Raw genomic sequence first — 17,126 nt, forward strand, 5'->3', positions numbered from 1 at the left:
TAAATCTTGGATTGCAGACATTCCCTGACACTGGAGACACCAATGCAACCTGCAGAGCAATATCCTGAAGAGCTAAGTCATTCTTGAGTAAAACTGGCTGCTTCAGATTCTGGTATCCATAAGTCTTAATCCTAAATGCCAGATTTATGTCTGCTATTAGCTTTATGTCTTTTCAAGAAAGCCTCCTTCCCGCTTCTTCCCTTCTCTTGGCAGCAGCCTTTTTCAACAAATTTTTCTTTCCCCAGCTGCCCAACATGTTTGGTGACCTTCGTTCCACGTTCATTGCTCTGATGATTGGCTCCTATGCTTCCTCTGCTGTGACTTTTCCAGGAATCAAGGTGAGGCCGTGGGGTTGTGACTCATGACTGGTGGTGGTTTTGCACCATTTAGCAATAATGTGGCAAGAAAGAGGGACTATTTGTTAAAGCACTTGTCTAGAGATGTGTGTTTGCAAGATTCAGTTCCTGTCAAGACTTTCCAAGTGACTGCCTCAAGAATGCAACAAATAAACTGCAAAGAGAATGGTCTGTTTGCTAATAGATGGTAAAATTTTAAAGGTGCTAAGTAAAAGTGAAACTGAAGATCTTTTTTATGAAAGGTTGCTTTTTTAAGCTCTCAGGAGCGTATATATGTGTATTTTTAATACACGTGTGTATTCTGTGTAATTGTCACCGATGGTTGGCTTTGAACGTAGTTCAGAGCTAGCAAACAGCGCTGAAGGGACAGAAGAGATGGTCGCTTGGGCTGCCTTGGTAGATCGCTAGTGATTCTGAACCAGAGATGTTTCATTGCAGAGTTAGCGTAAGGGGGATATAGTAAAGGTAAGGCAGCCTCAAGTGTGCAGGGAAGTTTCTGCAGGCTTTCCAAGGAGAAAGTCCTAGATGAAAACCTTTGGCAGTCATCTGCAATAATACAGCTGCATGCTATTCCAGCTGGACATCCTGTTGTTGCTATAGCTGCTGTTAAAGGTGTGCATATACATCTTTTTTGAAGCCTGCATGTCCCAGGATGTTCTTTGTTACCACTTGAGTTAAACCCATTTTAAATGTAGCATGTTGTTCTTTCCCACAGCTTCCTCTCAGACCTCATTCAAAGAATACTGAAGTATCTTTCTGCTCTTATAGCCAAAACCGTATTTCCTTGTGATTTCCAGGTTATATATGACTTTGGGGTCGCCTTCATCCTTATTCTGCTTGTCTGGGCAAGCTGTGCAGGACTAGTTTTCCTCAACTGTTTCTTCAATTGGCCACTGGAGCCTTTCCCAGGACCAGAAGACATGGACTATTCGTAAGTGTCCTCTAGGCTGGCTTTGAGGGCTAATCCCATTCTTAATCCTCTAGAAAGTGCTGGCACAGCTAATTTAGAGGAGTGGACAGGGAACTCCCTTGCATGTTGTTTATTGCTGCCACTGCTTCTTAGGCTGAGGATTTATGTCTGCCATGAGTGTTATGTCTTGACTGGTGAACAACTGTGGAAAGTTGAACTTTCCAAAGTGTAGGAATTATGAAGGAAAATGATCTGTAAGTAGTCATAAGTATTTCTGTATTGACCTGTGCCAAACTGGCCCAGGGCAAGTATCTCTCTGTGCTCTGGATCCAGACCATTTGTGGGTTTTTAGATGGAAACTAGTGCCTTAAATCCACACATAGCCTTTCTGACTCCTGCAACTTTGCTGCCTCTGATTCCCCGCCCTGTGTTGCAGCTCTCATGCTCTTTACTGCCCAACAGGGTGAAAATAAAGTTCAGCTGGCTGGGATTTGACCACAAAATCACTGGGAAGCAGTTTTACAAACAAGTAACGACCGTGGGGCGCCGACTCAGTGTGGGGAGCTCCATGAAGGGCCCTAAGGAGCCGACAGCCTTGCAAGAGAACAACAAGCTCTGTCTGTCTACAGTGGACCTAGAAGTGAAGTGCCAGCCTGACAACACAGGTGTGGTTCCATGGGTGCCCCAGGGATGCTTGTGCTGGCACAAGGCTGTCAGCCTCTCTGCTAGGCTCCAGACCTGTTTGAGATAGTGATATGTGATCCATGCCCTGTGATCCAGGGCCACATGCCAGTCACCATTATTTAAATACAAGTTCAGTTATATAAGGAATCCTGTCCTTGTATACTTGCCTAAATACACCATATGTTGTTGCCAGTGGTGAGGACAATGGCATAGGTAACTGGTATGGCTGTAGAAGGACAGTGCAGTTGGTCACTGCTGTCTCTTAGGTAGACTGTTGCCATCATGACCGAGCCTTCCTTACCCAGGGGTATGGCAAAAGCAAATGGCTTGAAGCTTCCTGTTGCTCTAATTCACAGAAATAGGCGAGTCTTCCTTCCTGTTTCCCATTCCCCAGTTACTGGTAGCCAAACCCCAAGCATCTATAGCTATTCATTATGGAAGTTCGTAAGGCACCAGGTAGTTGCTAACTGTGAACTCCTTGGAGATGCCACTGGCACGCAGTGTTGGAATGACTAGCTAGAAGACAGGCTAACCCAGAGGCCAAAGCCTCTTCTGAAATGGTACATGTTTACAAAGGTATGCTGCCTTCTTCAGAGACTCTATTATTTCTTCTGCAGCTTCTCCGTCCTTCATAAAGAGTGTCTTCAGTCCTATCTTGTTGCTCAGCCTTATCACCATGTGTGTCACTCAGCTACGGCTCATCTTCTACATGGGGGCCATGAATACCATCCTTGAGTTTCTGTCTGGAGATGAAGATCAAGGTAGGGTAACCTGAAGATTTTTATCTGCTTCCTTGGAACTGGTACATGACCCAGACTTGGTCCTTGCAAGAGGCCAGCAAGCCTGATTACTCAGCAGATACACCGTGTATGGCAATTAGTGGTGTCAGAGTGTGGCTGACAGCTGCTGGTAGGGTCTAGTGGAGGGCTGGAACTGGCCCAGGACAGAGGGGCAGTAAGGTAGACACTTGAATGTCAAGCTAATTTTAGCGCAGTGTCTGTTAAATACTATTCCATGTTATTTCCCCAGATGGGTTGTTGAAAGTAGCCTCTCTGGGTGGACTGCGATAATTTTTTTTTTTTTAATTGGAAACCCTATTTCATCAGGTATTTGCTTTGCTTATTCTAAGCAAGCACAAAGTACAGAGCAGCTGACTCTCATGAGTAATGGTTGGACTAGGTGTCTCAGCCCAGCAACCGGGGGTGGGAGAAGTGAAGTCATAGCTGTTTTGTGCAGCTTGGTGTGTGCCGGGGAGGCTCAGGGGTGCTCACTGCGCTGGACTCGTCTGTATTTATAGCTCTGATTCAGTACATGGAGCAAATGGGAAAGAGTACATTAGTTTACTGTTGTTGAAAATACCCAGGATTGCAAAACAAGACTTAGCCTTTTTTTTTTTTCTTCTTGTCCTTTGTAGTAAGATCCAGTTTGAACTTGTTAAATCTGGATTGCATGAAGCTGATAAATCAAGAGGCACTCCTCTGAAAACAGGAGTGAGCTCTGGGGGAGGGAAGGAAACTCAGGAAACTCCAAGTGCCCTGGCATTCCCTGAATTGCTTTGTTTCTTGAGCCTTTGACAGCTTGCAGCATTCAGTTCTTTATCTCCTGGCTCAAGAGCCAGTTTAGACATTAAACAGTAAACAGGACAAACTTCACACTGCCTACCTTTCCCAACACTGCATAGTTTTCTGCTTGCCTTGTAACTCTTTCACACTGATTTTTTTTTTTTTTGTTCTTTCTTTTTACCCTGGCTTGCTGTAGTTATTTCTCTTTCATTTTTTTCCTGTCCTCCTTGGTGTATTAGAATTAATATTAACTATATAAGCTACCAATTCTGTTCAGATCAAGCTCTGTGTTAAAAAAGGGATTGTGCCCCTTGGGTATATTGTGTTTTTTCTGTGCCACCTTTGAGATTTCTTCCCATTTTCCCCCTCCTCCCCCTGAATGTAGCCTGGGCTTGCAGTGCAGTCCGCTCACTGTCTTGGTGTTTCCATGGCATCAGCAAAACAGTGGTATTGTCTAGGCGCAGCAGTGTCAGGCTGCAAGAGCAATTCCAAGCTGCATGCAGCTCTCGAAATGTAATCTGTGCGGATCAGGAGAGGATGGGATGCTGCTCCCTTGGATTCCTCATTCTTCTTGCTGTTATTTACTTGAACGTTGATTTGTTTAGAGAGCTCCCTCCACCCACAACTGCTCTTGGGAGCACTCAGCAAGGGAAGAGGAGAGTTGAGTCAATCCTCCAAGTGTTACGGTTAAAGAAAACTTAAATATTCCTGGGAGCAAAACAGGAGAGAAGGGTGTGGGGAAAATAATTCCGATAGGGAGTAAAGTCTTTAAATTGCAGTGAGGCACTGTGTCCTTGAAAGTCCTGCTTCCTGTGCAGATGATGGTGACTTAGACCTGTCATTTCTACCTAGAGGTGGAAAAAAGCAGTCAGCCTTTGGCTACTTGTCTTCTGAAAACCCCCAAAAGATGGGGGAGAAGCTAAGGGCCTCAGTAGCTCTGTAAATGATGGTGTAATTGTGTTGTGGGAAGGCAGGAGAGAGTAGACTTGTGTCTGGAACCTGAAATTTGGCTGCATCTTTCATAAATTGTCACCTTGCTTTCGAATGTGGTAATACTTGGAGACCTTGCGTAGAATCAGGCTGGGCTGGAAAACTCAGCTGTATGGGGTGCTTGCTCAGGATAGTTTTGAGGGAAAGACATGTAGAACAGTGGATGTAAAGGGTTGTGCCCATGTGTGTACCCTGTGTCTGTTTGCTCTATCCAGGCTTCTACTTCTGCCATATCTACTTCTGCTGGTATTTGCTAGCTATTGTCCATTTTTTTTTCTCCCCCTCCTCAGGAAAGACTGTTTTTCAAGATGATAGATAAATTGAGGAGGCCCTGTTTTGTAGCAGCTACTGTCTCTCCTTCTCTTCTCTTGCTGACCCCATAAATTTAATTCCCTGCTTCAAGTTGGCTTCTGCTCTTGCTGTTTAGAGCCCAAGATTAAGTGTTCAGAATAGCATGAAGAGGCAAAACATGACAGCGTGGCTTGCTTCTTACCCTCTATTAAAAAATAACCAGACAGCAGCAAATCAGCTCCAGGAGTGTTTGTAGAGGGTGATGCCACCTGTCTCTCTTGGCTACAGCAGTTGCTATAATGAGATGGGTTGTGGGGCCACTTCAGGGCTTGCCTTTACGGAGGTAATGGGGGCATGAATGTGAGTTTGGAGGTTGGAGCTGGAAGTTCCTCTTAGTTCCCTTGCCAGCAACTGGAGCCAGGAAAGTATCATCAGGTGCCATGCCTGGGAACAGCAAGGCAGCCCTGCTGGGGTTTACTACAACTGTATAGGAGAGAAAGGCTTGTTGGAAACTTCTTTCCATTACCAAGTTGATTTTGGTATAAGTCCTGGCTATACTGCTTTGGCTAGGTCTAGAAATAAGTTGGGAGGGACAAACTACAATTCTCTTTGGTTTTGCTTACAGTGGTGTAACTTGTAAGCACTCTGTGCTGAGATGGGCAGTTTCAGAATTACGTCCTTATTTCAGAGCTGCGGTACACCGTGACTCACCAGCCCTTCTGCGAGATGCCTAAAAATCTATCACGTGGGCTGCGGAGAGGAAGTGGAAAAATCATTGTGGGGTGGGAGAACTGCTCAGTAGCAGGAGGGGACAGTTTCTTCTAAGTCTGCTGGCATCAGCTTTCCCTTAGCAAGCCTTGTAGACACTTCTCCCATCTTTAACACATGGGGAATTTTCATTGGTTTGAGTTTTTAATGATTGCTCTCAGATGCTGTGTGTTTTGCTGCTAATCTCCCCTCCCCCTGCCTCCAAACTTGTCTGTTCTGCACAAAATGGGTTAGTGCTCACCTTCCCAGCCTGGCTTGTCCTTGCTGGAGCTTCCCAGCTGGAAAAGATGCAGCTGGAGCTCCCAGCAAGGCAGGAGAGGAGATGACTAAGGCAGGGTTGGCTGTGCAGGATATATTGCTTATACGAACTTTTCCTGTTGGTCCTAGCCAGAATAAACCTCATTGGCACTAAGCAGTTGCTGTGTCCCATTCCTGGAGCCCTACTTGCTGTTGGGCTGATGCTGCTCAGAATACTAGTGCAGGATCAGAATGGTTGAAGCAAGGGCGCCCAGTACGTCCACTCTAATGTTGTGCCTCTGGGAGGCTAAATGATGAAGTGGGGCTTTGGTGTCCCAGCTCCTTCAGCCCTGCCTGTTAGCCTGTATGTGGGGTCTTGGCTCTTAATGAGAGAGTGATCAATGGGGAGGAACAGTTTCTTTTCTGTCTTTTTTTTTTTCTGTTGCTGCTATGGTACCACTTGGACCGACTTTTTTTAATCTTTTTTTTTTTTCTTGCAGTGGCTCTCTACACTTCCATTTTTGGGGTGTTGCAACTGCTGTGCTTGCTGACAGCACCTGTGATCGGGTACATCATGGACTGGCGACTGAAAGAATGCGATGATGGCTCAGAAGAGAATGAGGAGAGCAACGCTGAGCAGTGCGTAGCGTGCGCCACACGGGACATGCAGCCATGTAGCAGGCCCCCTCTGCTCTGCATAGTGTGTTTTGTGATGAAAGACTGAAAAGAATATTGATTCTTCAGTATAGAAAAGAAAGCCTGAAGGAAGACTTGCTAATTGCAGAGGAAAGGACCAAACTATCTTCTGTGTCCACTAAGATCAGTCAAGAAGAGCAAATTTAAACTGTAGCAGGGGAGGCTCAGACTTCCCTTCTAGCCTAACAGTAAGAGTGACAGCACTGAAATAATTGCCCAGATGTTCCTCAGATTCCACTGATGGAGATCCCACCACCTCCTTAGGCAGACCTCTAGCCAAACTGGTTTAGATAAGAGTTGATGTGATATGTGGAGAATCTTGCTGTGAGTTCCAGTAGCTGCTGAAAGTGCTTTTTGTAACATAGGTTTTGCTATCCTTCCAGAAGTGACAAGAAAAAGAAAAAACGTGATCGTCAGATCCAGAAAATCACCAATGCCACCAATGCCTTTGCATTCACAAATGTCCTGCTGGTTGGATTTGGAATCACCTGTCTTATTCCTAATCTACCGTTGCAGGTGAATAGGTCAAACGGATGGGTGTGCTGGAGGGGCTGGCAGCATGGGTCCTGACAAAATGACAGGCAGGACAGTGCCAGGAGGTCCTGCAGGCCAGCAGAACCAGCTAGTGGCAGGAGGGCTTTCTGGCACTGCTGGGAGACTTTTGTACTGCTTTGGGAACCCCAGTCTTAGAGCTGCAACAGGTAATACCATGCAGTTTGTCTCTTGAGAGAACCTAAAGAAGCAGCTATAGTTAAAGTGTCAGAGTTGACCCACAATTTATTCAAACTTGGAAGTTTCTGCAGCTGAGCTCTGTAACAACAAATGCTTTCCTACTGAGATCCTCTCAGCAGTACCTGTGCATTTAACCTGGGCTTGATTTAAGCTGCTGACGGTCAGAAAGGTTGCTGTAAGAAGCATGACACTGATATATACAGCAGGTTATTTCTGCATCAAATGCTATGCCAATGGTACCCATGGGATTATAAACCTGTTAAAATATTTATTTTGTGGCACCACCTGTTTTTGGCAGACGAGTTTAGTGATTTTATGCTGTACTTAAACATGCCTTGATGACATAGGCAAACAGATATAGCTTGCTTATACTTGCGTATTGTCTGCAATAACTTGTGGAAGATTAAATAGGCCACAAGTGCAATGAAGAAGCATTGTGCCCCTGGCCACAGGTTGCTGGGGACATGTCCTTGCAGCAGTGCCATCTACAAATGAGAGAGGTCTTCTGTGTGGTTAACCTCAGGGGGTACTACATGTTAGCCTTTGCAAAGTAAGGAAAAGCAGTGCCTTTAGAGAGGAGTACAAATTTCTTCCCTTGTGCTGATCCTTTCAGGTTTTGGTTCTGGGTTCCTCAAGCCCACCTTTGTACTAGAAAGGAGAACAGCTTTTAGGAATGGTTGTACATTGGGGTCTGGCACACCTAGGTGGTATCTAGGACGTGACATTTTTTCTGCTTCTCTTTCCAGATTCTTTCCTTCATTTTGCACACAGTTGTGAGAGGATTCATCCACTCAGCTGTGGGAGGCCTCTATGCAGCTGTGTAAGTCTCTGCTTACCTATAGTATGTGGCTGGCCAGATAAACTGGTTTGGGATGGTAAGCTGTCCAGGTGAGAGGGAGATCAGGAAGTGAAGTCTTCGTGGTCAGAGGGGAAAAATGATGCAACTTGGTTCCTCAGTCACCACTGGATATAACAGTAGCTGGACTGAAGTCCTAGCTGATGCCTTCCTTGTGTAGAAACAGCTGACCCCTTTGGCATAGCTACTGCAGTGAGATAGGCGCAGCTATATATGGGCCTCAGGTGAGACTAGGCTATCAACACTAAAGTTATGTAGTAAAAACTCAAGGCTTTTTTTGTCATATAATGAGTAGCTATGTGCATGTGTCCAGGTAAAACATTAACATAATTGAATACACTGCTACTGGTCTGCTCTGAAATTACATTGGTAAAGCATTGCTCAAGATGCCATTAGTGATGCCTACTCCCTTTCCCAGGACAGATCATCCATCCTGTTTCCAACTTATCAAAATTATCAATAGCTGAATCTAAATACTCTTTCATATTAAGCAATGGTTTTGGTTTTGAAAACAGATCTGCCCCTCTGTCCTGAGCTGTTGGACAGAGGAACAGAAAGAAGCAATCTTTCAGAGAATCACAAAATTGTTGAGGTGGGAAGTGGTCTCAGGAGACTATCTACTCCAACCCTCATGCTCAAGGAGGGTCAGCTAGAGCAGGTTGCCCAGGACTGTGTCCAGTTGGATTTTGAATATCTCTGCAGATGGAGACTCCACAACTCCACAGACTCCTCCTGTCAAAGGTTTTGGTCCCAATGTCTGGGGAATCCAGACTAGAAAACCCATCTAAGACTCTGCTTCAAACATGCATAAAGTTTTGGTTCCCTAGTAGCTAAAAGCAAAAGGTTTTTGTCTTAGGCAAGGTAAATGCCTGTTGCTGTACATATCAGCTTGCTTGTAAACTAATCCTGTTTGACCATTGCAACCCTCTGGAACTTCCTGGAGTGAGGTATCTTTGCTTTGAATGTGACTTCTTTGAATATTTGAAGGTTTTGATCCACTTCTTTCTAAGCTTAGTTTAACCTGACCCTTTTTCAACACTGCTCAGTCATGGAAAGAGAAAGATTTTAGACTGTTCCTGAAATTTATTTTTCCATTAGTAGTATCTGATATTCAGCACTTTCCAATCAACAGTATTGTTTAGTTTGACATAGGATCAGACTTGTCCTCTAAAAAGGAAAACGCATACTAACCTGTTGTGCAGGTTTCACTCACTTCTAAAGGGAGCAAATTGTTATGACCAGATGAAAATGATTGCTCAGCCGCAAATGCTGTCATCTGGATGAAGAGGCCCTGCTTTTAGCCTGTAAATATCAACACTCTTCTCCCTTTGCAATAGGAACTGTAGTTGCATAAGCACTTCCACCTGCCTACGGTACAGCTGCAAAACAAAACAAGCGCTGGATCTGATGCTTCTTAAGTTTGAGAGCTCAGGATGAGAATAGTCTGGAGAGGAAGGCTCCAGCCTTGTCACCAGCTGCATTCTGCTCTAGAGAGCACTGTGCACACCATTGGGTATAGCTAAATACTCTACAAAAAGAGGTAGTTATACATAAGTGCAGGAGAGAAGTTCTTAATATTATGCCTGTTTTGGGACTGTGCTCTGTGTTAGTTGACTGGGGATGTAATGTGATCTGGGTGATGTGAACAGTCAAGGTGACATATAATAATGCTGTTGCTTTCTCCGTTGACAGATACCCCTCTACTCAGTTTGGCAGCTTGACAGGGTTGCAGTCGTTGATCAGTGCCCTTTTTGCCCTTCTGCAGCAGCCTCTTTTTATGGCATTGACGGGACCTTTGGAAGGAGATCCTCTCTGGGCAAGTTCTTCTCAAATTTAATGTGAAGGCTTGGTGGTTAAGATTTTGGCTCGTTTCTTTGAAAACAAAAGGACTCCTGTGCATGGACCAAGGTTAAAAACAGCTGGAATTGTACATGTCCCTCAGTCTGCTGTTAACCTTGGTGCTGTCCAGGAGACTCTTCCCTGTGTGAGTAATGATTCCCTGGGAGGGAAAGCCATTAGCCCTTATGCTGGTGTATGGAAAGGGAGGAAGGGAGCAGGCTGCACAAGCGCTTCCTGCTAACAGTTTGTGTGGCGAGTCAAAATCTGTCAGGTAAAAGTGAGTGAATCTGTGTGGACCTCAAAATGCAGCAGAACTACTCTGTTCTCTTGAGAGCTATTAGCTCCAATTACCAGTAAATTTGGGTTTGCTGATGCTAATGTCCAAAAAGCCAAGTGGCTGTTGAGGGTAGGGTTAATGTGGTGTCTTGATAAGAGTCTGTCTGGGCAGCTCATTAAAATCATGACATGGGTGGTCTTGGGGAGAGTCCTGGTCTCTAGGCTGTATGTGCCCACCCCAGCAAGCCTGTTGTCCTTCAGTCAGCAAACTTGGTGTAAAAGAACCGCAGCTTAAACAGCCCTGCCTGTTCTGTGGAACAAGACTCCTCCAGCCGTAGAATCATTTAGGGTGGAAAAGACCTTTAAGATCATCAAGTCCAACCGTAAACCTAACACTGCCAAGCCCACCGCTAAACCACGTCCCTAAGCACCACAGCTACATGTCTTTTAAATTAAATACCTCCAGGGATGGTGACTTAACCACTTCCCTGGGCAGCCTGTTCCCTGGGTGCTGGACAACCCTTTCAGTGAAGAAATTTTTCCAATAAATTTTGCTGGAATGTGTCCAAAGAAGGGCAACGAAGCTGGTGAAGGGTCTGGAGCACAAGTCTGGTGGGGAGCGGCTGAGGGACCTGGGGTGGTTTAGTCTGGAGAAAAGGAGGTTCAGGGGAGACCTTAGTGCTCTCTACAACTACTTGAAGGGAGGTTGTAGCGAAGATCCAGAGCAACAAATTCTTGCAGGACTTAGCTTATACACGTGGTGCTCTGGGCACCACATGTATAAGCTGGACTGGAAATATAAATATGGTGGGGGTTGTTGCCAATACACTGAGCAGGGCGTCTCCTGGTTTGCCTGCAGCTGAGTGACATGGGCTGGGTTCTGACACTTCGGCATGTGTGACTGGATTGTCATCTTCCCGGCCTGCCTAATTTTGTTTTGTCTGTCTTCCTGCAGGTGAACGTTGGCTTGCTTGGGTTGAGCTTACTGGGTTTCTGCCTTCCAATCTACCTGGTCTGCTACAGACGCAGGCTAGAGAGAGAAAAAAAACAGAAGATGGATGATGCCAAACTTTTCTTCAAAATCAATGGCACTCCCAATGAGGAAGCCTTTGTTTAAACTGGTGCTTCAAATACAACCTCCCCTGTACAGGTTCCTACCACATCCGTGGGTTCTACCTGTGGTGTAAGCCAGGCTTTTTCTCTCCTGGCTCTGCCAGTCTTTGCTCATCACTGGAGTGAGGGACGGACATAATGACTGAGCTTTCCTCAGATATATGGCAGGAGGAGACTTTCCACTCCTTACTCCAGAACTTGGGACACTTTTCCTTTTTACAAAGGCCATGCAGATGTTGTGTCTTAAATTATCCCCTGATCACGCTCTCCAGCAGCAGAGTTTCTGCATAGGAAATTGAGGAGAGAAGGAATAGAGGGATGGGGGAAGAAGGAAGAAAGACCATAATTTGAGTTTGTGAACGTAACACACTGAAGTCTGTTTTCTCCCCCTCTTCCCCCAACCTTGGCTGACATTGTCTCAGATGCAAGCTGCACTCTCCTCCCTCTCTGAGGCTTCATAATGGTCTTTCTGCTTGATATGTAGCTGGACTCAGTGGTTTTACTGTCTACCCAGACATACCCCAGACTGCTTCTGAGGCAGGGAAGGGGGTTTTATTCCTATGTGTATGAGCACAGCTTCAGTGTATTGCTAAATGTTGGCTGCTAGCACTGACAGCTCCTAAATCTTTTATTACTGCAAATGACACAGACTGTGAGCAATGGATCTGCCTTCCACACTGAAATGAAGAGCCTAGTGGACTGCTTGGTCCTAGACCAAGCCTTCAGAGGCCTGGAATTCCTCTTCTTCCTGGCCTGCAAACCACCTGTACGTGTGTTAAACCATCTACAGTCCTGGAACCTTTGAGATAGGAATTGGATCTTGTTTACCGATGAAGTGCTTTGAGACTTGTTGCCTTTTGCCGCCTCTTCCCTCCAACATGACCCTGGGAGGGGAGCAGCAGTGCGTATTTAGTAAAGTGGACAAGCTTCTTGAAGCTGAGTTCTGGGGCTCCAAATACTTTGGTGTTCATGTCGTGAACTGACTTGCTGTTGAAAAGAATCAAGAGTGCAGAACACTCCTTTGTGTCTGGTAACTGGATCCTGTGGACATATGGCAGGGTGATGTGGTGATGTAATTCTTCCTCTAGCCATAGCTTATTTACATTGTTCTGATAATAGCCCCCAAGCTGCTGAACACCAGGTTACTGTGACTGACCAAAAAGCTGCCGGTTTGGCTGTATTAAGAGCCTTCTACGATGTTGATGCTCTGTCTGGACAGAGTATGTGGTGATCGATTGGATGGTGAAGCTGACTTACAGAGCAATGCATGTGGGTAAAGGTGCCCCAGGCCTGTTCACCATGGAGGGAATACAAAGGGAATTCTTAACCTGCTTATTTTTTATAGGTTTTCCTAAGTCTTGTCCAAAGTTGACTTTTCTGCCCTTAACCTTCTTGTTGAGGTTGGTAGCTCAGCCTCTGTAGCCTTGTGACTAGCATGAACCAGTGCACCATTTGGACCTGCTCGGAGCAGGACTGTGCAGTGTTGAGGATGAACATCACCAGTGGGTGTGCAGAGCTAGTGGCTGCGGGAAGGTTGGGGGCAGAAATAAAACAGTTATGAAGATGTAGTGGTGGTGCTTTCTGAACTGCCAACTCCTGCGTTACTGCAAAGCCTGGCAGGGGGTAAGTCATTCAACTTCTTTATGTCTGGTCAGAAAAGTACAAGACTCAATCACTGCCCTGTTAGCTCTAAGCTGGGGATTAGAAAAAACAGTGCACTCGGACCTTCCTTTGAGAAATTACCTGGAAACTGGGTGTTAACTCCTTTACTGATGATTTGAAGTATGCAGATGCTCAGCCCAGCCAGACCTTCACCTTCCCAAAATAGCAAGCTTGGCGACCTCTTGCACAGAGCCTTGGCAGGACTGCTGGAAGCCCTGCGGAGTCCCTCGCTGGTGGCCTTGCCAGCACAGGATGACGAGGCAGCTTTGTGGGACAGCAGCGCCATCTCGAGTCATTGCCTCCAGCCAGCCTCCTGCGGGCAGTTCAGATGCTACTCCACTTCATGGTACCTTTTAGTCCTCAGTCAGTCGTTTGGAAATGACTCGCCACTTGAGTATTTTACACGTTTGTGGAATTTTTTTAATGTGTTGCGTTTATTAAATGTGTTTGTTCCAAGACAGCCTTATTGCCTGCTGTCAACACTTTACTCTTCTAAAACTTTTCGTCTTTTGTTGGCCTCTAGCTTTGGTGATGATTTAGTGACCTTCCCAGCTTTTCTTTCGTGTTGAGCAATAATTAAGGGGGCAGAGTTTAGATTCATTTACCTGTTCACCTGGCATTGTCTGAAGTGCATGTTCAGAGACCCACCAGCAGTAGTACAGCTTGCCTAGATTTCCAGAGGGCTTTCTGCAGATTTCTACATTTCATATTACTATACTTACTCCTAAATATTTTGAGAAGATTCCTACTCTTGTTTCAAGATATTTGTGACATGACAATGGCAGGTTAAATATCTTTTTTTTTTTTTTTTTAGTAAGAGCTCAGACAGGTGAGTGTCTGAGCCACAGTCCTCAGACTCAGTGTCTTAAAATAGAGACAGCTGTTGGAGGGTGTCAGCATGCTAACTCAGCATTACTTCCACCTCAGTTTCAGAACATTGAATGTGATAGCTTCCACTTGTATGTCACTTGAATTCTTGATATAAATGTCTCTGCAAAATGGTGGAATACAGAGTGGCATATTTTCATGAGCTCATAGTGGAGATGATGCTGCCTTTGAAGTATGTGCAGCTAAATTAAAGAATGCCCTTTTATTCCTGCCGTCTACCTCCCTGCTGCAGTTCCAGTTCCTGCCCTTTATTAGGAATATCTTCTAACCCAGTTTCATCTGATAAACGGTGGATATATGTGGTTGGTGTCTCTGCTGATGTGCCACGGTGTTTAGAAGCTGCTGGTCAGCTGTGAGGAGTAGAGCTCATGCCTTTGAGTCACAGTTTCAGATTCTGTTTGCAGATTGAGAGTAAAGTGTGTTTTTGGCTTGCAGTCACAAGGACTAGTGGGTACACAATGAAGTTTTAGTTGTTCAGGGTTGAACAGGCAAACGGGGGTGCTTTCTCATGCAGTGCGAAGTCAAACTGTGGAATTCATTGCTGCAGAACATAGTGGGGAACAGAAGTATAACTGTTCTTTAAAAAGGGGCTGGTTAAATGATGGCCTGATGCATCCACTAACTCAGGGAGATTTTAAGTTGCTGTAAATAAGAAAGTTATGCCAAGAAAAGATTACTTTTTCTACATGCTCTGTCTCTTAAGAATTGGTCAGCGATGGAGATATATGCAGGGCTAGGTGAAACACTGGTCTGATCTTCTGGGTTTAATTTACTCTGACAGTTGTGAACCAAACTAATTTTAAAAGCAGTCTCAAATTTATCTATCAAAAAAAACCATATCTGCATGCAAGATGTGCAAATGCTCTACTGATTATGGCATAACTGTTTAAATGCTGCATCTCCTGCAGGGGTGAGCCCCTCGGAGGACAGAATATTCTGGCTTCAGCCTCTTCTAAATGTTGTCTTGCACGGTGCAGAAACAAACACTGGGATGGTCCTGTTAGACATGATTGTTCATAGGCAGTTTGCCTTGTTCTTTGTTGCTTATGGAAATGTTATTGTGGATTACTTGCGTTTGGAGTGGAAAACAGCATCGCTGCTTTCTAGCCAAGTGATGCAGGACCAAGAAAATTCCTGATGCGCTCTATGTGCATGAGCCGCCTTGTGGAAAAAATAAATGGGCTACCAAAGACTAGCAAGCCACATCAATTTAAATCAATAATGCATTTACCTGTATAGCTCAAATATAGGTCAATATGTTTAACTAATTTCATAATTCCTAAATGCTAGAATTTGTAGGGGTTTTTTTATGCCCCTTACCCTCATCCATATGAGAATTACAAGGAGGGTGGTCATGGGAAAGACTTCATCTCCTCCACAGAAGCATCCCCAACTGAATGTAATGAAGCAGAAACCTGATCTGTGAGTACTTCCTGTTTGTAGGAGCCCTCAGAGTCAAGGGTGTTGCTGTGTAAAGGTGATTGCACCTTCTGGAAACACTGCTCCTGGCCTCTACAGACTCTCACGTGCATTTAGTATGCATCTGTATTAAAAAAAAAAAAAAAAAATTAAACAGTGGGGAAGGGAGGAATGACAGCTTTCTCCATTTACTAATCTGTCAGTACCTAAGCCCCATCGACACAGTCTTTATAGCACTAATGCAATGGTGCTATGAAGAGTGGCAGAGAAAATCTGTGGTGTTTTGCTTAATAGGACACTTATAACTTTATTCAGTTACTGTCGTAGAGTATCTGGATCCTTGAGATGAAACTGGTCACAGATATCTGCAAAAAAAAAAAACACCAAGGTAAATCTTGCTGAGACTCCAACTTAACTACAATGCTGCTACAGCCATTGAAATGTTTAACTCCCACACCAAAGCCCAGCCTCTTCATGCTCTGTCTACAAAGGAAAATTGTAGGATAATGAGATTTTTAACTAAGTCAGTAAATCACTAAAATGTTTTAAAGTAGGATATTTCCCTCTTGACAGGCTGATGAATTTGGAAAATATGCCACAAAATATAAAGTAGATACTGTAGGGTAAAAAGAATGAAATCTTTAAAACTACAAGTTTTGTTACTTTTTTTTTCCTTTGAGTCTTTTCTGCATCTGCAGAGCTTTTGGTATTCCCTACTTCCCAGTTTAGAAGTGCAAAGTATTCATAATGGAAACTAGTATTACAGTAGGATTCCTGATGGGAAGGGACTGGGTTTTTTTTTAATTAAAAAAAAAGCCACTTCTGATTTATATTTCACAATATTATCTTCTCTGGAATAGCTAAAACAATGATGTGTTATGTAGATGCATTCTTACATGTTAATTATAAACCCTACAGGTCCTTGTTTTTCTACCTGTGCTGCTCAGCCCCCCTCTGCGCAATCTGTTTCTATCAAGTGTCCTGTGCTCCATGTTATCATCCTTCCCACTGCTGCTTGTCACTTCCTTGTGCCTGACTCTGTCAGGCACTTTTTATTCCTGGGACAATCCCCTTTTTCAGAAAGCCCCCTCTTTTTAACCTGACAGCGTTACCGTCCCTGTTCACAAAATTTCTTGTAGTGTTTGTCAAAGTTGAATTGTAAAGCTCGATGTGGCAGGCCTGTGTCATCTTTTCTGTGTGTGTAAAGTGATGTGCACTCTTGCAGTACTATCTAAAAATAAATGTGGTATTAAGTTAATAATTAGTTTTCCTTTTGAGACTGAACATAATAAAGCTATTGCTTGGTTCCTAGTGAGACTGTGTAAGCATGAATGCTTTACACAGTGTCATCTGCCAGATTGCTTGGCTGCATATTCAATGTTTCCTTGACTTTTTCTTCTTGAGGTTAGGAGGTAACAGCCACATTTGAATTAATCTGTAGCTGAGAAAAAAAAATTAATCTCTTAACTTTTTTTTATTTATGTTGAGAAAGAGATCAAGCTCAGATATACAGGGTGAACTGGTATCAAATAGTGAAAGATGAACAGCTGTGGCCTTAGACAGGAATGCTACAGAAGAGATGCAGGGTGGCAATGGGAAAGCCGCACATCTCGGTTATCCATGCTTGAGTTTGATGATGCTGAATGTAGGGTGCTTTATTCTTCCAATCAAATAAAGACAATCCTTGCTCTGTGATTCCAGTGGCAAAGTATTAAAACTAGTGCTCTTTAGCTGTTTTTTATTGAGTACAGCTCACATAAAAGGGTTTTTTTTTGCCATTGTCTTCTAATAAATATCTGGGCTTATTCTTAATGCCAAGTACACCTCTGGTGGCTGCTGCTCGGAAA

At 44.3% G+C, this 17,126-nt stretch overlaps 1 protein-coding gene across 2 annotated transcripts in view; it reads left to right on the forward strand.

Annotated features, from left to right (window-relative positions):
* Positions 1 to 16,746, forward strand: part of SLC43A2 (solute carrier family 43 member 2) — a 34,614-nt gene extending 17,868 nt beyond the window's left edge. For both annotated transcript variants that reach the window (XM_075517832.1, XM_075517833.1), the window contains exons 6-14: positions 246 to 338; positions 1,154 to 1,287; positions 1,729 to 1,931; positions 2,568 to 2,711; positions 6,299 to 6,437; positions 6,878 to 7,010; positions 7,973 to 8,046; positions 9,775 to 9,898; positions 11,153 to 16,746. In XM_075517832.1, coding sequence (XP_075373947.1) covers positions 246 to 338; positions 1,154 to 1,287; positions 1,729 to 1,931; positions 2,568 to 2,711; positions 6,299 to 6,437; positions 6,878 to 7,010; positions 7,973 to 8,046; positions 9,775 to 9,898; positions 11,153 to 11,314 — 1,206 coding nt within the window. In that variant the 3' untranslated portion in view covers positions 11,315 to 16,746. The remainder of the gene's footprint in view (positions 1 to 245; positions 339 to 1,153; positions 1,288 to 1,728; positions 1,932 to 2,567; positions 2,712 to 6,298; positions 6,438 to 6,877; positions 7,011 to 7,972; positions 8,047 to 9,774; positions 9,899 to 11,152) is intronic.
* Positions 16,747 to 17,126: the final 380 nt, after the last annotated feature.

Source organism: Mycteria americana, chromosome 15 (assembly GCF_035582795.1).
Source record: "Mycteria americana isolate JAX WOST 10 ecotype Jacksonville Zoo and Gardens chromosome 15, USCA_MyAme_1.0, whole genome shotgun sequence".
Taxonomy (NCBI): domain Eukaryota; kingdom Metazoa; phylum Chordata; class Aves; order Ciconiiformes; family Ciconiidae; genus Mycteria; species Mycteria americana.